This window comes from Athene noctua, chromosome 3, assembly GCF_965140245.1.
Source record: "Athene noctua chromosome 3, bAthNoc1.hap1.1, whole genome shotgun sequence".
Classification (NCBI taxonomy): Eukaryota; Metazoa; Chordata; class Aves; order Strigiformes; family Strigidae; genus Athene; species Athene noctua.
The window spans coordinates 85,380,598-85,407,364 of NC_134039.1; the positions used below are offsets into that span (position 1 = coordinate 85,380,598).

At 45.0% G+C, this 26,767-nt stretch overlaps 1 protein-coding gene across 1 annotated transcript in view; it reads right to left on the minus strand.

Moving 5' to 3' along the window:
* Positions 1–26,767, minus strand: part of PLXNA4 (plexin A4) — a 462,846-nt gene that overhangs the window by 207,838 nt on the left and 228,241 nt on the right. Inside the window, exon 4 of the mRNA XM_074903539.1 lies at positions 26,389–26,520. Coding sequence (XP_074759640.1) covers positions 26,389–26,520 — 132 coding nt within the window. The remainder of the gene's footprint in view (positions 1–26,388; positions 26,521–26,767) is intronic.

The window sequence follows — 26,767 nt, forward strand, 5'->3', positions numbered from 1 at the left end:
TGGGAGATGAGATGACATCTGTGACCACTGCACTCTGCATGTCCTTCACTGAAGCCCTCGATCCCTCATCCGACCTTAGCTGGTGGGCAAGGCTAGCCATGAGCCCCAACCCCTCTCACAGTGCTCCAAGCATTATTTCCTTGCTAAACAAGTCATGAGCCTGCTTCCACTGGCTTCCATGAGAACATCTTATCAGAAAAAGCTGCATTAACCTGATTTGGCTTGCCCAGGGATTTACAGGCCTTGAGAAAGAAGGTGTTTTTACTAGAGCTCCTTTACAAACACCATTTCCCTTTACTAACTGCGTGGATCACATTAGTATACAGGGCTGCAGATGAGATGGAAACCCCACAGCTGACATGTTCTTTACAGTCTGCTTAATGAAAGACTTCCCCTGGTCTGTTCGCAACATACAGCCTCGGGAGGAGATAGAGAAGAGGTAGAGCGATGTGCCCAAGATCCCCAGCAAGCGCGTGCCTGAGGCAGAAATGTGGCTCAAGTCTCTAGTGCCTCAGTCCCCTTTCCTCTCTACTCTTCCTTGTCAAATTCTCTGAAAAGAAGAAGAAATGCAGACGTTGAGATGAAAGGGATGACGAGGACCATGCACTTGCCAGGGTCACTTCATGGTGTAGCTTTCTAACTCACTCCGTTGTTACTTCATCTTTCCTTCCTGGGAGCAGCTGATTTATCTTTATTATCCTCCTCTGTTGTCACTGTCATTAAATTTTGTTGAGCCAAGAGACTCCACTGTGTGCTTTAGTAATTCGATCAGAAAGGAGGGGAAGCAGAGCTGAGGTAATAGGCAGCGTGAAAGAGGTCAGGAGAAGCAGCCATGCCACATTAAGGGAAATACAGATCCAGGCTCACTTGGAAAGGGTAATCATACAGAGTGTGCCTGAGCAACTGGCGGCAAAAATCCAGAGCAACAGCGACCCAGAGCCCTGTTTGTTCTCTTTTGTGTTTCCCCTAGCTATAGTATCATCTCCCTAAGACCTGATCTTGCAGGGACGTAACATCCCAAGCTCCTTTCTCAGGTTTTAGTCTGTCTTTACCAATGCAAACCAGCTGCTGGAATTAACGAGGGAAGAACTCAGGCATCGCTCTTCCCAACTCACTGTTTTACATGCGCCTCTGCGTGAATTTGTGAGTTGCTTCATTTAAGCATCAGCCATTGAAAAAGCCCAGTGGCAAAGTAATCATTTATCTGTACTATTTTATTTATATGGCAAGAGTCCCCTGCTGAGAGAAGAATCCCACTGCGTTGTGCCCTGCTGCAGACAAGCTGTAAAAGACATTTGGGTCCAAGTCTAAATGGACAAGAGCGGCAGAAAATGCAGGGAGAAAGGAGCTTCAAGGCACTGGAGATTAAATTCATTGATCTCCTAGAGATCAGAATAACAAAGAGAAACAATAGAAATTATTTACCTTGGGTCAGCAATAAAGCCCTGTTTCTTAAAGCCTAGGCCAGCAGCCTGGTTGATAATGCATTTGTACTTGCACTTCATCTCCTGCCCCTGTGTGTAAATCAGGCACCTGCCAGTCATCCCATTGAGGACTGTGGGACCATTTCCACGGCCAAGTCCCAACCCCAGGCAGGAACTTCACCAGGATGCAAACACCAATATTTCAACAGGCTTATCAGCACCGACGTGGGTAGGGCTTCACAGACAGAGGAAAAAGCCACGTTTAGCTATGCCCACGTGGATCAGAGTTTCAGCTGAACCATGTAACACGGAGCAAGATGTTAGCACATAGGTAACCTTAGCTCCTCAACAGTTACAACAAGCTGAGAAGATAACCCTGAATTTTTTGGGTACTTCTAAGATACATCTTCAAGAGAAATACACAGATTAGTTCTTTTTCCTTTCCTTCTGTTTTTTCCCTAGTGTCTTATTACAAAGTGTAACATAATGCCAGTTGTGCTGGTTTTGACTGGGGGAGAGTTAATTTTCTTCACAGTAGCTGGTACGGGGCCATGTTTTGGATTTGTGCTGGAAACAGTGTTGGTATTTCAGGGATGTTTTAGTTACTGCCGAGCAGCTCTCACACAGAGCCAAGGCCTTTTCTGCTCCTCACCCCACCCCACCAGCGAGTGGCTGGGGGGCACAAGGAGCTGGGAGGGGACACAGCTGGGACAGCTGACCCCAACTGACCCAAGGGATGTCCCAGCCCGTACGGTGTCATGCTCAGCCCGCAGAGCTGGGGGAAAAGAAGGAAGGGGGGGACATTCAGAGTGATGGTGTTTGTCTGCCCAAGTCACCGTTACGTGTGATGGAGCCCTGATGTCCTGGAGCTGGCTGAGCGCCCGCCTGCCCATGGGAAGTGGGGAATGAATCCCCTGGTTTGCTTTGCTTGCACATGCAGCTTTTGCTTTACCAATTAAACTGTCTTTATCTCAACCCAGGTGTTTTCTCACTTTTACCCTTTGGATTCTCTTCCCCATCCCACCAGTGAGGAGTGAGCGAGTGGCTGTGTGGGGCTCAGTTGCCAGCTGGGGTTGAACCACAACACCATTATAGTCATGTGTCTTGTGTTTAGACAGGTACATACAACACCCCCCATCCTGTATGCTCACCTTTATGGGCACAGAAGCAAAGCTTTAATGTGCTGATTATACAAGCACACAAAGCCATATTATGATGGTCAAATGCATAAACCCCACACGTTTACACTGTATGCATATGTATATACAAAGAGGACACAGTTCATCTGGTGTATTTTAAATGCCTTTTTAGGATGAAAAGAAAACTCAGGAACTCTACTGACCACTCGTGACTAGTCCTGTTCTGAAGAGAGGTGTGATGAATCTATCATTTCTGTTCCATTATAAAGGGAGCCTGCACATCTAAAACAGGTGGTGAGATATCTTTTTTACACACATGCAGAAAGCATGTACAGAGAGAAATAAATCCGTCTCTTTTATCCTGTTTCTTGCCTTCACGTTCACATGCTCTCACATGTATGCATATGCACACACAGAGACCATGGATTCCATTAAAAAAAATACAAAAATAATGAGAAAAAATATATAGAAGATGTCCAGGATCCCACGTTCTGACCGGGCTATCTACAGTCCTGCATGCAGTGTAGTAAACAGCAATTTCATTGGAATAAATTATTTATTAGTTTTTGAGGTTTTTTTCCTTGAAGCTAATAAAGGCAACAATGAAAAATTACTCCAGAATTTATTCATTCTGCATGCTGGGAGAAACATTGTGTGTCTGCGTATATATACAGATATAAAGCAGACCACGCTGTGATCTTACATTTTTACGAACAGACTGCAAGTTTATGTGCCCCACAGAAATAAGAAGAACGCCGTAAAAATTAAAGGAGCAGTTGCAGAAATCCAGTATCTTTGTGGGCACATAAAAAGACAGGTATAGTTTGCTTTAGACAGTATAGATGGCTGTTCACTTTCCGCTTAACTAGGCTGGAGCTGATCTTTGCCAGATGATCACTTTTATACCTTCAGGCTCTGAGATACTGTGCTAGACTTGGACTGCTGCCCTGGCCTGCCACAGCAAATGCATATACGTTGTGATGAGGGCTGTCCGGCAAGGTCTCTATGCACTCAGCTTCAGTGAACCCCCCTGTGTCTGGCTACAATCCTAATACTGCCCAAAGGCTTCCAGTGGTCCAGTGCTGATTGGTAGTAACACCATGTTAGATAAGCCAAAATCTCCACCATTCGAAGTTATTTTTCATTTTTACTGCTCTCTTGCAGTCCTTTGTTATTCCATTAATAGGCTATGCTCAGCCTTTCCATTGTACCTCTACCAAGACTTGACAGCACCTTTGAGGTTTCAGACACGGTGATGCATGCAGATAGATAATCTTCACTTTCTTTTTCTTTGGTCAACAACCAAACTTGAAGGCTGTCCTCCACTATTTCTAAATCCTTAGCATCTGGAGCTCTGTATTAAGTTTATCTTCATGTTACATAGAACAACAACTTCCTATATTGAAGTACAACTCCAGGGTTCAACAGAGCATCCTCCAACATCTAAGGATCAGCAGAGGTAGCACAGTCAGTTGTTTGCAAACCCTTTCCTAATATCAGACATTTTTCTGGCTGTCCTGAATCTGAGCACAGAAATACTGGGCCTTTAGATATATTGCACCATGTCTTTTCTATCATAATAACACAGACATATCTATGGTGGAGAGCACAGACAGCTGCTGAATCATGTGCAGTCACACTGCCCAGAAGGTTGGTGGAGAATGTAAATAGCCCAGGAAATTAATGACATTTTTGGAGGAGTGTCTCTTCTGCAATTTGTTCATAAGAACTAAACCAAGGACCATCCAGGGAGCCATTTCCACATATTCACTGTATCTCTAAATGCTTGATGCACTCCAAGAAATAGCTCCACAAATGTCCTTGAATGACTTTGCCATGGATCACTTATTTTTCTAATTACTCTGGAGTTCTTCATCAGAACTTTTGATTCTGGCATCCCCAGCCACATTTTTTACAGCAGCGATGTGAGTTTGGGTTTTTGGAGACTCTGAAGTGAGGGCTAAAATACAGTAGTTAGCTTTAATTACTGGGGGATTAGCAGTAGTCATCCTGACACTGTGTCATTGGAGGCTGTGTGGTCTCTGTTCATTCCTTTACAGAGTGTCTGGGACCTCTTGTGTAGCCAGAATAGAATATGGTGACAAGAAAAATCTCAGTGGCTGTAAGGAAAGTACAGCATGAGTTTGCTAGAGTATTCAGTCCAGGCCTAGAGACTTAAAGCCAAAGTGATATTATGTGACTTCTTAGAGGTCACCTCTGCTCATTCTCTTTGGACAGCAGTCCACAAAATGATGTCTCTTCAGCCCATCTCAGATGCACAGAGCAATGACTTAGGCAAGAAGGCTGGGGACGGAGAGCAATGAGGAACAATGGAAAGTGCTGTCCCCTCCCAAGAGGATGAGAACCGCTTCCAGAATGACTGGAACAATTGACAACAACATGGTCTCGGCTCTGGGTGAGAGTCTTGGACAAACATCTGAGGATGCTCCTTGGTGGTAGAGCAGCCAGAGCCCCATGCATCTCTGTAAGGGTCACAGAGGCATCCTGAGCAAAAATCATGCATGGACACTGGACACAAGCCAAGATCCCTCAGCTGTGGTATAGAGGACACCTAAAGTAAGAATCATTTTCATTCACAGACAATTCTTTTTCATTCAGACAATGCAAATAACTCCCTACAAATGAACTGCTAGGACAAGAGGGAATGGCCTCAAGTTGTGCCAGGGAAGGTTTAGACTAGATGTCAGGAAGTATTTCTTTACAGAAGGGCTTGTTGGCGTTGGAATGGGCTGCCCAGGGAGGTGGTGGAGTCCCCATCCCTGAAGGTGTTTAAGAGTTGGGTCGACTTAGTGCTGAGGGATCTGGTGTAGTTGGGAACTGTCAGTGTGAGGTTAACGGTTGGATTGGATGACTTTCAAGGTCTTTTCCAACATAGACAATTCTGTGACGCCCTTTATAAGCACTGCATTGATATAGTTACTCCTGACCGTAGTTAGTGCCATCCTGAAGTTGAACCTGCAGAAAACCAAGTGCATTTCACCCTGAAAGGGCCAATTTCTGTCTCCCACCATGAGCATGTTTGGATGTTTTACCTAGATGCAGGGAAACACGCTACAGTAACTTAAGATGAATAACACCAGTTCTGCCTAAATGAGTCTACTCTACTCATAGGTCATTAGTAGATAAGCCCTCAATTCCAGAAGGATGGATGCATTACCTGGAAGCCGTGGTGTCCCCACTCCTCTCTCAGCTGGGTATCAGCAGTGATGGCTGCACTGCACTCAGTCTCTTTCCAGCCAGTGGTGGGAAGGACAAGCAAGGAGAAAGAGAAAACCTTTCCTCTTGGACAGTATCCTCCATTAATGTGGATTGAAGCTCTTTACAAACAAAAGCTCTGAGCTTTTAAACTTCTTTGGTCATGAAGCTTCCTATCTTCCAAGGGAGATAAGGTGAGAACCAAAGAGGACCTTGGAAATCTGGGTGTTGCATGAGCATTTTACAGTGAACAGGTCCCTTGTAATATACATATAACACACAGAGATTGATTTGGTGAGCTTGACCTTGGTGGCCTGTGCTCTTCTGAGTGAGGACAGGAACCGCCATGACAAGGTTTGCAGAAGATTGTGCAAGAAACCTTCAGCCGCCACTACTGCAGTCCACGAACTAAGGGATGTTGTTTAACACTGCTACTGCGAGAGGTTAGTTCAGCCCTCCTCTCACATCGTGGGAGCTAAGGCTTGCGGGGGTAACTGTTTTACCCAACTTGTCTCAGAACATGGGTGGCTCAGCAGGGAGTCACTCAGGAGAATGGACCTCCCCAGCTTCCTCCCTCTTGGGTGGTTTGGATGGTGACAACTCTAGGCAGAGGCTGAAAATGCTGCCTGCTGCCCTTTTGTCAGGGAATTCAGAGATGCTGGTCTGTTGTGCTCCTCTCCCATTGATAAAAGCTCTTCCTTCTCAGAGACCTTCTTAGAGAGCCAAGTGCTTGAGGGATGCCCCCGGTGTGCTTGCAGCTTTGCCCCAGTAGTTTTATGGTTACCCGTTATTGCTCCAGCATTCTCAAAAGAAGCCAACATTAAAAGAGCTTTCTATATTCCTTGAGTACCTTTCATCATCCCTTGGCACCAGTCATCCCTTCATGTCCTCTCAGTGATGTTACTGGCATCAAGTACAGGGGCCCAGCCAATCCCAGCTCTCTGATGCACTTAATTAAAGCAGAATCGTTCAATAATTCTGTTGTGCTTTCCTGGGCATCTGGTCATTCACCTCTCATGTGCACAGGCAATTAATTTTTAGGTTGTCAGTACAAAGGGTTTGAAACAAGAATATTAATTCCAGCCCAGCGGGAGGAAAGAAGGAAGTTTTGCTGGTGTGTGAGTCCACCTGCAGGGCTCTGCCCCCGGACGCTGAGTGCCTGCAATGCCTAAAGGCCTCCCAGAGTGTTGAAAGTTGGAAGGGAGGAAAGGTTTTTGAGATAAAACAGTTCCTCCCCTCCTGTCCAACTCCATTAATACTGTGGATAAATTAATGACCATGTTCCTGCCTGGAAACCTCATCAAAATCAGTGGCCTAAGGTGCTACATAAAAATAAATGCCAGACCCTGATGCAAGGAGCTGAATGTGGCTTTTAGTGACTTGTGCAGAATCACACAGAGACCATGGAGAAATCTCAACACCGAAACTCCAGATTCATGGGCTAGGGAATTTTCATTAGTTTATACACTCTCTCTCAACCTTAAAAAAAAAAAAAAAAAAAAAAAGGCAGTACAGAACCATCATTTTCCCCCGACATTTATTGAAATGTCATTTGAATGAGACCAAACAATGCTTTATGTTCCTTTGGGTAACTGATACGGACAAAAGTCCCTAAGAACAGGAAAATTGCAACTCTGATCTAGTTAATGGATATTAGAGGCACAAAATGCTTTCAAATGCACACAATTATTTTTATCTGCTAATTGAGGGGGTGAAAGCTTCTTTCTAGGAAATATGGTAATATATATTGATCAGAAAAATGAAGCTTCTATACCAAACCCTGAGCACAATGCAAGGTTAAGGGATTTTAATTAATGAAAAAGCTTTTTTATGAAATGATGCCACCACTCAAGGAGAGTATACACTATGACCTCCAGTTAAGTGGAGACACCTTTTAAATGTGACGCTGCTTATACAAGCATCACTCACTCTCTTTGGCCAGATAAATATTGAACAGACCTGCTGCCAGACTAGGCTGTCCTATTCTTCCCTGCTTGGGTGGTGGGTATCCACTGCTGAGGTGACCACCACAAAAATCTCAGCCCCACATATGGATGTGTTTCAGGCATTCCACAGATCTATGAAGGCATCCATGAGCAGTCTGAGCATCTGGGTGGGACAAGATCAGCACGGGCGAGTGAAGACCCACAAGATGTATCCAAAGAGTCCGTCTCAAACAGCCCATGATATCGACTGTCTGGTAGCACTAGACTAAGAGCAGAAGGTGAGGACTGCAAGACCACATGCACATATGCAAGTAGCAAGGTGGAGAAGGAGCAGATCTGTAGATATAAAGTATGTTTCCACAGCGCACACTGCATACATTTCAGGAAGGTTACTGCAGGGTATACCCAGCTTTGTCCCCTGGACCGAACATGTATTAACACTGGTTTAGGTGCTGGCTTAATCTGTTCAAAAAGGGTTTGGGCCATACAGTCTGAGCCATTGTGAGATGAAAAGGAAAGGCAGTAAGTAGAGACAACTGGGAGATTGGTTACAAAACTTCACTCCTGATCTGAATAAATTTAAAACAGAAATGCAGCTGTAACCACAAATACTGTGCCTTTTACTCTTTAAAACAATTCCTTTGCATTTATTTTAAGTCCAGACCCCTACAGTTATCAGATGCCCAAGCTACCACTGAAATTAAAGGCTCTTAAAGAAGAGGCAGAATTCTCTTCTTGTGCACCTGGATTTATTTTTTTCACTCCTACAAGCACAAACAGAAATATAAATTAGGACTTATTTTGAAATCTGCCCAGCTTGTCTTGTAAATGGAAAAACAATGAATTTCAAATTCAGTCATAAACAAGTGCTTTAATTGTTTGGTATATTAGTGTTACAGTGTTTACAGGATTATTCTTTTTTTGGGAGGCACTAAGAAGTCATTTTAGACTGAGAACCCAATGGATGGCAAACTGGCAAAATCTAATCTGCAGCAGTGGTTTTGCTACCTGAAAGGTAATATATATACTTTTACCCCATGGGGATTCTTCTGCATCTCAGACCTGTACAGGGCAGATGCTAAATTGCCCAAGATGGCAGAATTATCATACCACAGGGGTAGGATGAAATCTTTGCTGCAGAATTTAACTTGTTAGATTGAATACAGCAAGGTATCTACACTACGTGTCTTCTAGTAACAATATATGGCTACGGACCAACCTAAAATCTAACCTGGAGCTTCTTTACGGAGCGGGACAGACTCAAGCCAGCTGGTGATGGAATGACAAGGTTGTGCTGCTATAATCTCCAGTGAGAAGAAGAACAACACTTGTCATGCAAAATTGCTGATATGTTGGCATTGATCGCAATGTTTCCTCTGCATTCATCACTAGTGGTATCTAAGCACCTAAGTTTTGGCTCTCCATATTCCTTAGAGGAGTCATGGAAAGCCAAATGGAAAAGAATTGCTCCGTGGTGCAAGGGATTACACCCAGGCTCAGATGTGCTGCTGAGTTGAGAGGGCTGCACCCACTGGAAAGGTTCATTAACGCAGGAAGAAGTAGACAACACTTAACGACCCTCCAAAAGGAACACTGCCTTCTAATCACATGTTTTTATCTTGCTTCTGATACTGTGCAATGAGTTTGGGAGAGGCCAGCAGAGTCCAATGGAAATTCAAAGAAAAGCAACCTTATCCACTGTAACGTCAGACAAATATCGACTTCTCCACAAAAGGCTTACTCAGACGCCCTCGGAGAGTCAATATTTGGTGGGGAGCATTAAAATTTCACAGGCCCTTGGCCAAGGTGACTTTCTTCAAGTAGGACTGATCTCTCTCACAGTAAACCTGCCCACCAAGCCTGCCACATGTGGGCAGAGGCAGCTCAGCTTTCAGCAACCCCTGGTCTTCCCCTGACTGACAACAAAGCAACATTCATCTGTCTTTTGCTCTACTAGAGATGAAAATCCTCCTGCCTGGAGGAGGGGTCTAAGTAACGAGTCCAAGGTCCCAGTAAACCCATAGCAAAGGTGGAAAATAAAGGGCAAGTCCAGACACGGTGATGATGGGCACTTCATAAATACAGCTGACAGGTCAGAGATTGGCAGGAAGATTTCTGGCATTTTAGCCTGTGAATACACGCTCTGTAAGGGTTGGACTCGCTTCCAGCCACAGTAAAAGGGAGATTTCATGCTCTGTGGGAATTGTCAGTCCCCAAAAGCTTTCAGAAGCTCGTGACTGCATTTCCTGTGCATTATATCCCATTATGCAGATGCCTTAAAGTAAATGTAAATCACATCAAAACTAATTGTAAAGGGCTTTTGGTTGTGAGAAGCAAAGTGCTTTGAGATAGCTTCTGACGGTCCAACGGCCACGTGTCTTCACCCTCCTCCCCTCTCATTCTGCACCCTGCCTCTGCTCAGCCATACATCGTGATGTCCTGAGCTCTCATAGACAAGGCCAGCAGGGCTCACTGGGTTAATTAAATCAGCGTCGTTTGCTGTCTGGAGCTCAAGTGACAAATGCATTTCCAACCTCGCCTCTTTTGAGGGAATGGTGGTTTGTGAAGCATAACGGCGGCTCAGGACTCCTGGAGTCCGCTCTCACACATCTCACCTAGGCGAAGGCGTCACGGCCCAGTGATTTGGTTTCCCCCCTCTTGTTCACTGGGACAGAAAGCACCAGCACGGTGTTAGTGCAGTAAGCACATTTTCACTCCACTTTAAGCCTCCCCCTTTCCTGCTTCCCTTCCTGAACTGTCAGGGGGGAATAAGATGTCATGAGATATTTGGAAAGACTGAAGGGGACAGTTCCCCTCCTCCCCATTCAGGCTGTGAATGCGAAGCTAATTTTATTAGCCCAGCCACTCCATTATCCAAACAGCCCCTCGCCAGCCTCCCGGTGCATCTGCAGATGCATTAGTGTAATGGTACTGTGCACTGCCAAACACATGCTGCCTCCCATCCCAGATGTGCTCTGCAGGCAGATAAGGTGATGCTTACGTTTTTGTATATATAGATATGTGTGTGTGTGTATAAAAGTATGTATTGGAGCATCTAAAGATGTCAGCAACTTCAGAAGATTCTGAGCACACCGAGGGGTTACAGAACAAGGCTCATGTTTTATAACACCCGTTGAGATCCTACATAAGCATGGAGATATATATTTACAAACTGCTGTATGTTGGTTCATCGCATGACATTTAGGCTACACTCTTTATCATTTGTGAATGTTTACAGCTAGGCAAAAATAAGGTCAATTCTCTTCTTTCTGTCTTCTATACTTTGAGGTTTGCAGAAATCTGTCTAATCCATGTAGGTGGGGACTTTCTCATGTTAGCACAATGCTGACTTTTCTTTTAAGCTGGAGGAGGAGGGATGTAACTCAGAGGAGTGCCAGGTAGTGTCTGTGTGACATGGCTTTCCTCTCGCCCTGTGACCTGGCATGAACATTACAGCAGATCCACATATGTGCCATAGGTCCAGGCATTCTGTGCATCCTATATGTGATGAACTCATGCATCATCCTCCCAGACACCCACATCATCTCACAACAAACCTGTTGCATGATGGGGGAAAGATGCAACTGGGCTTCTGCCACTAGGGCAACTCCCTCACCCACAGCTTGCTCCCAGTCTGACCCAAAAGAAAGGGCAGTTAGTTAGGAAAATACTGTAGCCTTTTATGAAATCTTTTAAGAAATCATTAAGGAGAAAATAAATCACTACATCAGGTCTGTGTTGCATGCAACCATTCTTTCAGGCAACAAGAGAAAAAGCAGCATCCCAGGGTAAGAGCAAATAACAGAGCCAGAACAAATATTTTTTTCCTACAAATGGAGCACTAAATTCAGGGTGACTTTTCACTTGGCAAAATAATAAAAAACAAAAAAAATAAAATAAAGCTCATATCTTGGAAAGGCAGGATGGCAGGAAAAAAAACAAAACAAAACAAAAACAAAACAAAAAAAACCAAATGCAAGCAAAAAAAAGAATAAAATTGTCCCATTGAAATGCACAGGATATTTCCAGGGACCTGACTCAGCTGAGCAAGAAAATTTCATCTGCCCAGTAAAGAAGCTTGCTGTTTTTCTAGGACCCTGGGGCAAAACTGTCGGTGTTAAAACCTACAAATAGTCCCTCTGCTTTCAAAAAAAAAAAAAAAAAAAAAATTCAAAACTGCAGTTCTTTATCGTGTGAATTCTCCTTCTTTCATCTGAACAGTTGCATGAGGAAGCAAAGACACACACACGAAGATGTGTATCAAATACAAATATGTCAGTATTTAAAAGATCTTTTTGCACCACAACCGTTACTGCTGTTCCTCTAAAAGAAAGAATAACACCCCAAAGCTGTCTGAGCACTGAAGACGGGGGCAAGGACTCGGTGCAAATTGTTGACCGTGTAAACTTTATGGCACAATTAGCAGCAGGTGGATTAATTTTTAGTTCAAAAAGAGTCTAGAAAAGAGAAAGGGGGGCTGTTTGGCTTGTGTGGGAGCACAGAGAGTCTACGATATTTGCCACAAGCACTTTTATCTGTTTAGCTATGAAAATTAATGAAAATAAATTATCAGAAGGCAATAAATGGATACGCAGCTACCCTCACGAAGGAATGCTGATACACTGTTTACACATCTAATGTTTGTTTTGAGACTCCACAATCTCTGCAAGATGCTTCAGTGCATATGGTGTTGTCACTGTATTTCTTTTTCCTTTTTAATTTATGGATCCAGGATATAAAAGTGTCCCTGAAGCCCCGTGTTGGTTTGGGGAGGTTCCCTTTGCTTGGGAGGAGGTGGTGCACCTCAAGCAAACCAGTCCTGAAAGAGCTTGGATGTAGAGAGGTGGGTGAACTTCTGGTGCCTGAAGAGCAGCGGGAGACACCAGGAGGTTGTGAAACCCATGTTGATTCCCACTGCACTGGCAAACAGAGAGCCTTCATGGAGTGACAGCTGCAACAGGTTGTTATCCTCTGAGGCTGTGCCCAGGTTATTAAACAAAACAAGCCAAGGGCCCTTCTAAAGCCTTGCTGACAAATGGCGGAATGTCGATATCCCTAAATTTTCTTTTCTTCCCTTTTTTCTGAAGATGTGGTTGATGTGTCCCTACTGCCCCAGGGCCCAGTCCTGCCCAAGGTATTCCCCTGAGCCTTGCCTCGGCACTGCCTGGAGGAGTGATGCCTGGCACAGGGCAAACCCACAGCAGGAACTGTGCTAACAATTACGTGGTGCTGCCGGTGGTCAGTGTTTGAGCCTGTGCTGACCCTGTTTCCCTGGTGATTTCAGCATAGCCCAGGAGACCAGCAAGTGGTGGTGAGCAAAGAACAGCCTCCTCCTGTGTCCGACCATTGTTTGGGCAGCACCACCGACAGGTCGTGAGAACATCACATCTGACCTTCCCAGTCCCTCCTAGACCTGTTACCACACAGAGACTTGTCTTGCATCATGCAAACATAAGGTGCTTGTGATCAGGCATGTGCTCGAGGTGGCTATCAAGCAGCTGTCCCTGAAACATGGACAGACACCTCCAGGGATGCCTGTGTACCCACAGAGAGCTGTGACCAGAGGATGCTGCCAGCTCAGTGACCACACTGCACACAGCAAGTCTGCTCCAGTGGGCTGTGTGGGCTTTCCTCAGACATGTACCCACTCTTGTCCTCTGCTGCCCCTGCTTATACGATAGACATCAGCTCTTAATCAATATTTCAAACGTTTAATTAAGAATACAAGCTAAAAGCAAAAAAATGCTCAAGCTGACAGCTTGCAATAGCTCCTGTCACGTGGAATAGTAAAGAGACTTTAAACCTACCTACACAAATCACACAACGCTGTCTTTGTACTACTCGGTAAAGTTGTATCTGCACTGGTCAAATTAACATGTCCTGCATTACGCTGTGGTCCTAAGGCCAGTGAGTACACAATAGCAGATGTACACATCATTAAACTCTCTTAGCCTGCAAATGGAGCAGCTGCAACAAGCTGCCTCTCAGAAACAGTCACTGGCCGTGGTCACCCCTGAACCATGTCCAAGACTGTCTGGGAGACAGTTTGCTGGCCCCATGGTGAGGATGTGCCAAGTACCATCACATCAATTTAATGGACAAGACAACCCACCTCCAGTGCCTGGTCATGTTCCCTAGTACTGGTACAGATATAACCTGAAATCCACGTGGCTACCAGTTCACTGCTTGCAGGAGCAAGGAAAGCCATGATTAAAAAAAACAAACAAAACCAACAGCAAAAGCAGACAAAGGGAAACTCTCCTCCACTTCCAGCCCATTCCTGGTGCCATGTCACAGGGTACCATCCTCCAAGGTATGCACACAAGTGGTCCTGAGGTCCTGCCATGAACCAGGGCAGGAAATTGGCCAGCTCTAAACACAAACCAAACCAAGAAATTAATTTTAAATGTTTTCTTTTTTTCAACTGTCATCAGTCTAGAAGCACAAATGCAAGACCTGGGAAAGGATATCACAGATCTGTATTGACGTGAGAGATAAGGCATCATCAACCCATGACCTGAAAAAGACAATGTTGTCTCAAACAGGGCCCCTGCTTCCCTCCCTGGTGGGGGCACAAACTGCTGGGTTTTCAGATAAGGATCACAGAAGGTGTTATTCACTTTGCAAGCACACAGTTAAGATGGACTGTGCAGAGATTAGGTGGGTTTTCCCAAAGGTGCAAGCTCAACCTTGGGAAAGTGCTGAGTATAGTGATAAGTAATTAGTGATGGATAGCATGTTCACCAAGTCCATTAGCTGGAAAGAAAAGCAAACCTGCAGCATTCTCAGCTGGAAAGAAAAGCAAACCTACAACATGCTTCACATTCCCTCCTTGAATTTTCCTGCCTCCTGAAAGCATCCCGACAACCCCCTCGCAGCCCACACTGCTGCCTGTCAGGGGGCTCCCCTCGGCGCAGCTTCACGTCTCATTGGGGACTGGCATTTCCAATCAATTAGACATGTCACCGCTGAATTTCTCTGCTAATTACTGGAGTTTATTATGTCTAAAGCCAGGTTAAATGCAGAATTCCTGAGGTCAAATGGGGTCACACAGACAATCAGTTCCACATTTTCCGTCGCAAAAGAGACCCCCACAATCAGTCACTGCCAAGTGGTTTGTAATGACCAACCTGCCAGTTAATGGCCTGAGGTGAAAGTCTCAGGGATGGATAATGCTCTTGGAGAGAGAGACAAAAAAAATAGTGAAGAAGCAAAGAAAAAGGCCACATAGGAGGGGATTATAGCACAAACATCTGAACTCACAACTCTTTCTTGGTGTCTTAGTGTGGAAGGAGAAGGGTTTCCTCTACACGTCAAGCTGCTCATAGAGAACAAGTTGGCACTAGTTTCTGAGTCTGACCTAGCTGCCAAATGCCCTTTGGTTTCAATGGTGTCATCTGAGGCCACAATGAAAATAAAGATGCTAAGGGGTAAGGCCTGATAGGCCATAACCCACGGGTTGCTCAAAAGCATGCCATGAGCTCTGCTACCTGCTCCTTCACCCCTCCTTGCCTGGCAATGGATGTGGTGGTTGTAAGAGGGTTGCAAGCCAAGGAGAGCCTGGGAGGGCTGTTCTTGAAAAACAGAGCACACAGCTCCCTTCAGAAGGAAAAGAAAAACATCTCCCCATCTGTTTTGGAGGAGAAAGGGTTTTCAAATCCCTCTTGGCTCATTTCGACACTGCATCCTGTGGGTGAAAGACATCCTGTCCCTTACCAGCGTTTTGCTCAGAGCTGGCTGCAGCAGAGCATGAAACACTTCAGCCCAGACAGAGCACACGGGAAGGCTCAAAGTGCTCAGTGTTTGCAGTAGCAGCTGCCTGAAGAGCATTGCCTAAATGTCAACACTGTTTTCAGAAACAATTATAGGGAAGGCAAAAATAGCAATCAGGGAGTTACATACCTCTTCTCCATCCAACGGGTGGCAGATGAGTTTATATTATGAGGAAGCCAAAAGAGGATCCCTCTAACTGCTGGCCCTGAAAACTCTCTATAAAAGATAACACTACACAGTCTCCCCTTCCCAGGGTTAAAGGCTTCAGGGTGACCAGTGGTGTGGAGGTAAAATAGACTCCCATGGATGCTCCTACAGCTGGAGATGTGCTGCAGGGCCCTGACAGTCCACGCTGTCAAATTCTTCATGGTCTCTTACATGGGTTTGGCTGTCCAAATTGCAGACTCTCAAACAATGTTCAGGAATGGCTTGGGTTTATTCCCTACACAGTCTGGATGGAGTTCCCCTCTTTTGGGAGAGTAAGAGAGCTGAGATCTACAGGCACAGGCCACAGTGCAGCATTTAGTCTCAGTGCCAGAGGTTTAATATATTAGTATAGCTGCTGAGAGAAAATGGTACTTTATCCTGATGGAGGTTAGGTCAGTGCAAACATCTGCCTGTCTCCTTTGTGCCAGTGCTCTCTGAATCCAACATTTATTATCTGAATCATCCTGGAGTTGATACTCCATCAAAACACATTCCTGATGTGATGCTTGGAGGAAACACAAGGGTTACCTTTGCTCTTTAGGGCAGAAACTACTGACACATGAACTTCAAAAGGGCTTGGAAGGTTTCATCCAGAGCAAGCTTCCCAAATGATGTCATGGGAGCAAGGATCTTGTACAAACACTGTCTGTCATCCTCAAGAAATCCAAAGGGCTTTGCAAGTTCATAAATACATCACAAAGGCATCCATGGATCTAAACTCTCAGAGGAGAGAGAGACACAAGACCAGGTATTTATGTAGGAGTTCAGGATTAAAGGAAAAGAAGTTAATTCATCAGATGAATCAAAGGAAAGGATTTCTAGGGAGTCAGAATGGTGTGAAAAGTGCTGGGATTGGGATGAAACAGCAGAACTAAGAATTTAAGGACCTTTCTTTCAAAAAGTCCCAACCTTAACCTAACTCTTATTCAGGCATGGGGCACATCTGGCAGAGAAATTGTCCCGTCCATGTACAACATCCATTGAATGGGCAGGCAAACACCCACTGATCTATCCACACAACTTTCTGCATTGATTTTTCTGTTCCCTGCAATCTTTCTAACTACCCGAAAAACCTGGCCTTGCTACATTTATCATAAAGACACAACTACAGGTGTGTGCCCAGGCTCAAGGGAGTGTCATCACTGGGAAGACATGAGTGTCTTCCTGGGCTGCACTGTCCACCTACACAAGTGGATAAGCAGGCCAAGCCTACACTACAAAAAAAACCCAAACAACCAGATACACCTTATACAACAGAGTATTAACAAATTGCTCTGTGTTGTGGTTCAAAATATCTTTCTAAAAAAAAGAAAAAAAAGCAAACCAAATTAAATAAGGTCTCAAAGATTCCAGTTATTTCTTCATCTAGTTAGGAAATAAAACAAGAAAATACTTTTCAGGGTAGTTGAGTACACTTGTCTCCAATCACAAACTGGAAAACCACAAAAACTGGATAAAACTTCAAACAAACCCTGGAAAAAACTTTAAGGCCATAATATGACTTTAAAGTGGTTTTTTAATAGAAAAGAACATAAAATTCAGTTTTTCTTTCAAGAGTAGGTTCTGGTATGGATTTCGTTTTCCTGTGCTTACTACACACATCTATGATGATAATGACTATATCAAGTAATATAAAGTGATGAAAGATATTTAGCAGGAGCCTAAAGCAAGAAGGACTCAAAGCCATGAGTGCAGAAGACACAGCAAATTCTGGAGCACTTTGAAAAGCCTATTAATCCCCACTAACAAGGAGCAGGCTTAGGAGTTCAGAGATATCACATGAAAAATAGAAAAGGCATTAGAAAATGATAACTCTGCGTAAGGAAAAGCCCCAAGAGAGCAAATACCTGCTTCAGAAAAGTAATAAGATACATGAGCCTGCAACGGAAACAACTTTTGAAGCATATTTAAAATGCAATAATTAAGAGAACGGTCTCTGACAACGATTGGGCACTGATCTGGGAAAGCACTCAAGCATGTGTTAGATTTAAAAGCTTAAGCCCGAGAGGTATGGAAGTGCCTATACATCTGAGCCAGGGTCTCGGTCCTGCCCAAATCCTCCCTCCCTGGGAGCACGGGTGCCCAGGCTGGGCTGGAGCGGAATACCAAAGCAGGGCGATGATTAACAACTGGTGCTTTCAAGTGACCTGCACAAGTAAGATCTGTGCGAGGCAGTGGAGAGAAGACCTGGCTGTCAGTGAGATTGGAGGAGACAGATGTTTAATGGAGTCCAGGATTACAGATCTGCCAGGCTTCACATGTAATCGCCAGCTTCTTAGGTTTCCTCTTTCTTCTCCCTTCTTCTGGGTCTATTACAGGGTCAGGGACTGGGGGAGGGCAGGGTGGAGATTTTCAGATTTCCAGCTAGATTCCTTGAGCTGCCCTTAATACTTATTCCCTGCTGAAACCACAATCTACCAGTCTGGCAGGACTCAGAGAGACAGGAGTGGATTTTTCGCTTAAAAACAAGAGGAATGATGCCTTTAACTCCACAGATCCACCTCCTTTTCCCCAAACAGCACGGTAGCTCTACTGAGCAGTCCGTGTTTGACTCGGCAGAGGAACAGCACCGCAATCGATAGTGCCAGATGACCCACAGGCCGTGTGTCGGGCAGCACTGGGCCCCGGGGGACACGTCTGCATGGCTCCCACCCTTCACCCGCTCCCGAGGATCGATAGTCCCTGCTGCTTCTCACCCGGGGAATGATGCTACAAAAGCTTTTTGCATTTATGGGCATTGCTTACTCTTTCCTCCATTCTCACTCTTTTTTTTTTTTTTTTTTTTTTTTTTTTTTTGTCCTCTGTGTGAGGCAGGGGGTAGCTATTACTTTGGGAAAGCAGAGCTCCACGAATTAGAAAGACCAATGTTCCCACTTAAAAAACACAGGGGACAGGAGGGAGACCTGGTTAGACTAAATGACCCACCTCATTCCTCATCTCATGATGCCAGGCAACCCCCTACAATGATGTCCACCACATGGATACCTTAAGGCAAGAAGTCCCAAAACCTAATTAAACCATCCTCTACAGGAACACAGCACCTTCAAAAGCCTCTGTGCATCCTCCAGCTCCTGCGCTGCTTCTTTGAGCAGCAGTGGAGGAAGCATCTGGCATGGGGATGGCTCTGGCAAGCTAAGAGATGAATGTTGATATTAGGCATTGCTAAAGTTCAAAAATTTCACCAGCACTCTGACCCAGAGGGCAGTTTTATGAATTCATGTCTTGCCAGCAAGCAGGGTTTAGATTCTGTCCGTGGCTAAGATACATGTATTCAAAATACTTGAGCAGTTGCACTGATATACTCCCCCCCAGCTGGATCCCAGTGATTAATGCAGTGTGCTCGCAAAGAAGTAATTTCTCTGGGATGGGGCAGGTCTGGAAAAGACAGGGCTCTGGCATGGATAAGCAAAGCCAAGCATGAAGCAAAGGGATAGTGACTTGCATTTTCTATTAAATCCTTCCCTCCAGTGAAAGCCTGACTGCTCTCAGTTAGTCCCCTCCACACATCTTGGGCTTGTCAATGGGATCAAGAAAGCTATAACTTAATGTCATCTTCAGGATGCTACAAAGAAGAGAACAATTACTCTCTCAAGAAACATTTCCCTCTCCAATACACACAGCAGAGCCCAGACAAGGTACCTGATGATAACATAACAAAAGTCCCTGTGAACTTTGGGATCCAGCAAAGCCTTCCACCTCTCATCAGGGCATGCACACGAGCCTCAGGTGTCAGGAGGACACCTGAGATTTCAATAGCCAGTGGTAGGAAATGCAGAGAGCTCCAAAAGAGGTCCTGATCTTGGAAGTATCTTCTGTACCTTCAGGTCACGTGGAGTTACAGTGGTTTGCCCACAGCTGTACAAGGACTGTGAGCAAAGCAGGGTGAGTCTAGCTCTCCCAAATCCTGGACTGTCTCTCAATTGCAAACCTTTTCTCTTTTCCAGTGCAGTTAGTACAGTACTTGATTTAGGGCAAAGTTGGGCACTGAATACACCATCAAACTGGCTTACAAAGGCATTTCCAAAGCATAAAAAGAGCTTAATTCAAGTGTGAAAAGCCCAAGGCTGAGGGACAGTGGGAGATGAGATTCCAGATGCCCATGCATCTCATGGGATGGAGGCAGCCCCCGGTGAAAGTTCTTCCCTTGCCATAAAAGGCTTATTTAGGACAACTCCAAAACCTTGAATTGGTTCCTCACCTGCTCACTCCAGCTTTCTGAGTTATTTACATCCCTGCTGGAACACACAACCCACCCAGCAGGAGGTTAAGGGACTCCACACTCCCTTAATTATCCCACAGCTGCTTACTCCTAGGATACGCATGTGCTAGCAGTAAAAGAGTTAAAAACAAGCTAAATTATAACTTTGTCCAATAATATGCCTTTTGCTGATAAAGAATTATTTCAAAAGCGTCAGCAGCACAACGTGCTGCCGTTTTGCCAGTGGGCCAAATCACTTTTATCATTCTTGGCTGAGAAACACAGGCACTCACAGTGTCTTTTCCATCCTTAGCTGAGCATCCATGCAGGATTTTCCATCTATGCAGTCATTTCTCAGGGAGCATCTGACCTTATTTAACAGGCCCTTAATTAGGTGAAAGTAAATGTAAAGGAGAGCGAAGTTCAGCCTCTGATATTGCTGAGGGTAATGAGTGGTATTTTAGGGGCAGGAAAGAACAGTCAGAGAACAAAATTTGCCTTTGCTGCCAACTGGGATTACACTCATTGCTTGATTGAACTCCAGGAACCATTCTTCCCTATCCATTTTGTGCAAGACTGTCCAAAAGCAGGGAAGCTGGGCAATGAAATCGACAGTTTGGAGTCCTTTTGAGAATTTAGAGAGGGCCTAACGTGACACATCTTTTCAAAGACAGCATGCATTTCAACTCTTGACTTGGGCCTCTTCGATGACCCCGATCTTACCTAGGATGTCAGTCTCATTTAGGAGCACACGATCACTCCAAGGAAGGGACTATGCTGTCAACACCCTTCCTTCCTGGAGTTCAGAAGGTGAACAGTGGAGTCCTGCAGAAGGCCTGACCATCTCCAAAGAGTGAATACGCATAGTGGTCATCTCTCACACTATGCACAGTAGCCCCTTCTACAGGTTGACAGTCAATACTCCAAAAGCCTGCACGACAGCAGAGTCAAATGACAGAAATCTGCAACAACGGTGCCAAAATTTACAGTTTATGGGTGTCTCTGCTACTTTTAAATCTCCAGGTCAAAAAGTCACATCTATTAGACAATCTTAGCTTTCTGTTTTCAAACAAGATCCTATCTGCCTTTTCTGGTTCTGGACCAGTGATAAAAAACATGGTCTGCACACAATCTGATGGCTCACAAATGAACAAATGCAAATTAAAAGGAAAAACTCTTGAGTTATTTTTAAAACTTGTGATCTTGAGCCAGTGTTTCTGGGGACAGCCTCAAACTGACAATCCCCAGGAAACAGTCACTCTAAACCTAGGAGTTAATGCTAATTGAAATCTTGTGCAAAGACCACATTTGAAGAAATTAAGTTATAATTAAGTAAAGTTGTTAATGATTGCTTTAACTAATTGATATGATAACATAAGGAGCAGATGAGATTTTAATCAGTGGTCATGAAATCAGAAGTAAACTAGCCAGTCACCACCTCTTCTTTTGCAGTTAATCTGCACACAATAATTCTGTTACAGATAGTGACTCAGCGGCAAAGGGAAGAAGAATAAATCTCAGGAGACAAATAGGTATAAGCCTGCCCCATTTTAATGAGAAACAGACACAGAAAGGCCAAAAAGACCCTGTCAACATGATTTGCAATACTGTTACTTAATTTTTACCAAATGTGGTTTCTGCCATGCTTTAGTTGAAGTACATATTTATTTGATATTTCATTGGCAAAGTTTAAAAGAACCTCCAAAATACCTATCTGCTTCTGCTACGCATGACCCTACCAGCGTCACCTTCAACATACTGTAATGGTTTTAGGGAATGATAGCACTGCACAGATGTGATTTATTCTCAGATCATGGATGACTTTCTGCTAGTTTGCAGGGAAGAAGCACAACTTTCCCCTGGAGCGTGAAGCTGACTCACCTGCACGAAACAAACCTGCCTTCACAGAGAGACAGAAAATCTCCTTCCTTGAGTCAAACGTAGTATTACTCATAAACTGTTTGCAGAACAGAGTCTTCCCTAGCCATTAGTAAACCAAAAGTAGGAGGCAGCTCAAAGCCTTGGGATTTTAATAACATGAAGTTGGGGGCTCTTGCTGTTTGCCTTCTCAGTTTTGAGCCTTTACGTTCATTTTCTCTAGCTCTTCCCTTTGATGCCTCTATATCAAAGGGAAAAGCTGAGATTCTTGTGTCTTGGAGTTGCTTCCAGGTGCTGTGTCAGCTTTGCAAAACACACCTAGCACTAGGAAAGACCCAGGAGTCCAACATGCTGAAACAGAGATATTTAGGGGGTGAGGGAGGTGACCTTCCAAATATCAGTCCAAAGCCACAACAGGAAAATTAGCATCCTGCACCTCCTGACATGTAGAACTGGGCTGCACATGCACATCAACAGCTAAGCGTCAAGGAGGCAAGGAGGTATGGTTAGACAGCAGCGTGGGGGCAGCTGGAAGAGGAGAGAGCAAAGGAACGGGAGTGCCAGGACTGGAGGAGTGAGAGAAGAACAAGTGCAAGTCCATTAATAAGAGGACAGGGCCACAAAGAGGGATGGGATCGGAGAGAGAAGCAGGGATAGTGAGGAAGGGGTGCAAGGAGCATCTTAACCACTGCAGAGATCTCCAGGGAGCTTGGAGGCTCTGGCTTCTCATTTGGGATGAGATTCAGAGAGAGGGCTAGAGGAGGCATGTGCGTGTGTGATGAGGGTCAGAGGAGATGTAGAGGCACTTCAGGCCTCCTCCCCCTGCTCCTCCAGAAACATTCCCCATCTGCTCCTCATCCCCTTAGATCAGTGCGTGAGGCAGAGGACTCTCCAGTGTCTGCACACCAGAAACAAAGGAGGAAAAGAAACAGCCCAAGCCTCCAGTGTACAGATATCCCCATGACCCCCAGGGAACATCACGGTACAGGGACAAGTGCCATTCAGACAGCTAAGTGAGGAAATCTCACCCTGGAGCAGGCCTCTCCCTGCCTCTGCCACACGAGATCCCCGTTCAGTGGGAAGCACGGTCCAGCTTGTACCTCACTCAGAGCCTTTGTGAAGGATGGGGCTAAATGGCAGATCTCCGGATAAATCATGACAGATCCCATGCATCCACCAACCCTTCCCTTCTCTGTTAACAGGGACTTGAAATACATGTTTGCACTTGAAATGCATATTCCCACACCTCTATGAAATGATGGGACCTTTGTACAATGTGTCTCTGGGTTTTGGTAACAAATCTTCCCGTCTCCCTCATTCAACCAATCTCCCTGTAAAATAAGTATTTATATATAATGGAGCCCCTCTGATGGTGAAAAGCTGTCGCATTCTGCTCCCAAGATGTTGACCTTAAAAATGACAGGGGATATATTTTTTTGGCAACATGAGAAAGTCTCTTCTGGTAGCCAGATTTATAGTGACAGTTCTTTGAAGGTGTTTCAAGCTAATGTGTGCCTTGCTGAGCTGAGTCCAAACATCTCGTTGCAGGGTATTTTGGGGCATGGCAAGAGCAATACTTGCCAGGCCTGCCAGAGCTACGATAGGACTGGGACAAGCTGGAGAAGTTGGCTTTATCATTGGAGCTTCCATTCCTCTTGAGGACTGGTAAGCAATGGAACCAAGCCTTGCAAAACTGCTTTTAATGGAGCAGCTACACACCCAACAGAATCACTCTTATTTCTGGGGTACAGCCAAGGCTGAGCCCAGCAGATGGAAGGAGGAGAAACCTCCTCCTTCTTCAGGGATAGGACCTGTCTTTGAAAACGTTGGGTCAAGCCATCACCCTCCTGTCCCTCATCTCCACAGACCTCACAATACCAGGGGATTTCTGTGGGCAGTGAAAACCTCTGATAAGACAGATCTTCATCCATTTCTGAAAAGAACTTGGTTTGTAGAGTGGGTGGGATATACAGTCCCCAAGGCCAGCCTGCACTCCTCCACGCTGTTCACAGTCCTGCCTCCAGTAAAGGCAAACCCCTGCACCCACTCTCAGCCACCGAGGCTCTACAAATGTTAATTCATTCAAGCACTTGAAGTGTATTATATCATGAGCACACAGATAGCAACTGTATTGCTGTGACGGCAGTGCTGTCATTCACATTGCTTGCTACGTCGCAGATAAAATCAGAGATGAGCAAAGGCTTCTCTAGCGTTGAGTGTTTCACAAAATTGGATCAGATTTTAAATAATAACAGTCCATGTCCTTTTCACTGACATCTCTCATACAGACACCCTTGGGCTTCAAAGACGGGTGGGAGGACATGATTGAATAAATCACAGGGGACACAGGGCTCCTGAGTTCTCTGTAGGGCTCCATCAACAACTTGTGGTCCTAAAAAAACCCCTGCCTAAGCTTGTGTTTCAGAATAGCCAGCCACAAAATGAATCTGCTCATGTTGTAATGGTCAGGGAAGTGTAGGTAATCAACATATCAGCAAGAATATGTCCTTGGAATTTTCTGGAGGAAAACCAAACTTCTTGTCTTGTTCCAGATTTCATTTTTAAGAAAGTGAGTGAATGACCAGTGCTGTCCCATTGCCCTTTCCTAGAGAGAATCAAGGCAGCTCCTGGGTGTTATGAGACCAACCAGCCCAAGGGACCCAGACCCCTTATCTCTGTAAATCTGAAGGACTGTACAAAGCCAATGGTGGTATCTGAGATGATCTGTTGCCAAACAGGCCTGCACAAAAAAGGAAGCTGAGACAATCTGAAATCAGTGGATTGGCGTATCATCATGCTCAAGGGCTTTGACCATGCAAGGTCATTATACTCAAAATAAAAAGAAAAGACCAACAGAGTAAAAGGATGAGGAAAAGGAACAGTGTTTTGACCAGAGTCTCACAGGGTCTCGCAAGCATCACCTGCCTCCAGCTTCCCACTCCATCCCAACAGGTGACTGGGACTGTTTTCACTTCAGCACTGGAGGTGACATCCCATCCTTGCCCAGCACAGAGCAGATGAGAGAACAATCCCAGCTCTGTCATCACATCCTTTCTCCTGACTTATTTTTATCTCACGGCCTCTTTAATAAAGATGAATATACAGAGTTACTCCCCTCCCCATTCCAAATTTTAGGTGTAAATATCCATAGCTTAGAGATAGAGTCAGAGACATCGCAGAGGCACAGAATATTGCAAATAAAACGGTTCAAGCAGAAGAAATGTCACTCATAGATTGGAAACTAAATCCCCATTCCTTTGCATGGGGAGAAGGATAGTCAGCCACATCTGAGCTCCCAGACCACAGCCATCCTTAGGTAAAGGCCGATAATTTCAGTGTTAGCCACAGCCTGGGAAACAGCCAGCTGAAGAAGATATGAGGAGGGTCTATAGAATCACAGCAGGTGAAGAGGAAATGTTTATTCACTGTTGTATTTTTAAGGCAGGAATTTGCAGGTGGTAAAACTGCCATGAGGGTGGATCAGAGGAGGGGACATTGTGGCCCATCTCCACCCTCAAGACTGTTGACCACTGCAGCGCAGTGCTGTCAGAGGGTTGGAGCGCACCACACACCATGTAGGGGGGATCTTGGTGTTAGGGAACTGGGTGATACTGGGAGGAAATCACACTGCCCTGAAAGTGCTACTGGAACCTGTAGGCATCCTCCAGGCAATTCATGAAGGCAATAGCATATCAAGTGGGTGTTTTATGTTTGGTGCCACTGACAGGATCCACAGTCAGGTGGGTAATACCTGCTCAATGAATCACTGAACACTAATGATTGGGTGAACATGTCCCACTTGAACTGGTAGCCTCCACTGAAGTTGCACTGTAGGGCACCTGCCATCACCCTACCACAATCCCTTATTTCTCCCTTTTTTTCTGGGGATCTAAAGCTCCTTTTGAGCACGCATGAGTCAACCAGTTACGATAACTCAAGTAACCTTGTATGTCCGCAAGACTAATTATATACAATGGATTTCTTCATGCAAAACTAGCTCCTCCTCCTCCCACCCCAAGCAGCACAGTTCCTAAGGCCAAACACTCAGCTGAAATCATCCAGCCTTCCATGTGGAACACCCATATTGGTCATTCCCTGGAATCTGGCTGTTAGTATTTTTAATAATAATACTAATAACACAACAGGAACATCATGCTAAACTTGGCCTGCGCCCTGGCAGTCCACATCCTACACTCTGTGTCTCAAAGAGGCTCCAGCTTCTCCAAATATTCCAGTTGGAGCCAAATGATTCAGCGTTACACTTATCCGTATCTGCGGCAGATGTAGCCACAGTTTGAATGGGGGTGGAGAGCAATGTGGTACGCAGCAGATGAAGTAGCAACTCCTTGTCATGTAGCCAGTAGGATGTGTACTGCATAAAGCAATGCTGGGGGTGGTTTCTGCCCCCCTAGTTCTCTGCCCCTAGCCCCTCAAAAATTGCATCAGTGTGTAAACGTAATGGTTTCTAAGCATGAAAAATCATGAGATCAACAACATCCTTGTAGCAACTGTGTTCACCATCAGAACTTTATCACACAATTCTGATGTCCATTGCACGATGAAGTTAAAACCTTTCAAAGCACCATGGGCTGATGGGAGTTTCTTACCTGCTTCTCAGACATGATGTAGAGATGTTCATGATCCACGGAGAAAGCCATATCCCGTAATATGGGGCCAGTATCCACCACCTGCACAATCTCATACTCCAGCGTGTTCTTCGTGGTGCCGTCCACACGGATCTGCAGAGCAAAAAGAAAATCAGGGAGCGAACATGAGTATTTCTCCTCCTTTCATGGAGACTGTAGAATAATCACTGGAGAAATGTATTGTGGTCCAAGTCTTTTGGACAATAACCATTGTCATCGCAAAGTGAAATTTTTCCCTGCCTCCTCACTTAAAGGATAAAGCAGGTTTAACTGCTTCTGCTGGGACTGTAGAAGAACAATCCATAGCCTGCTCGCTTTTATCTGACACTATCACTGTGTT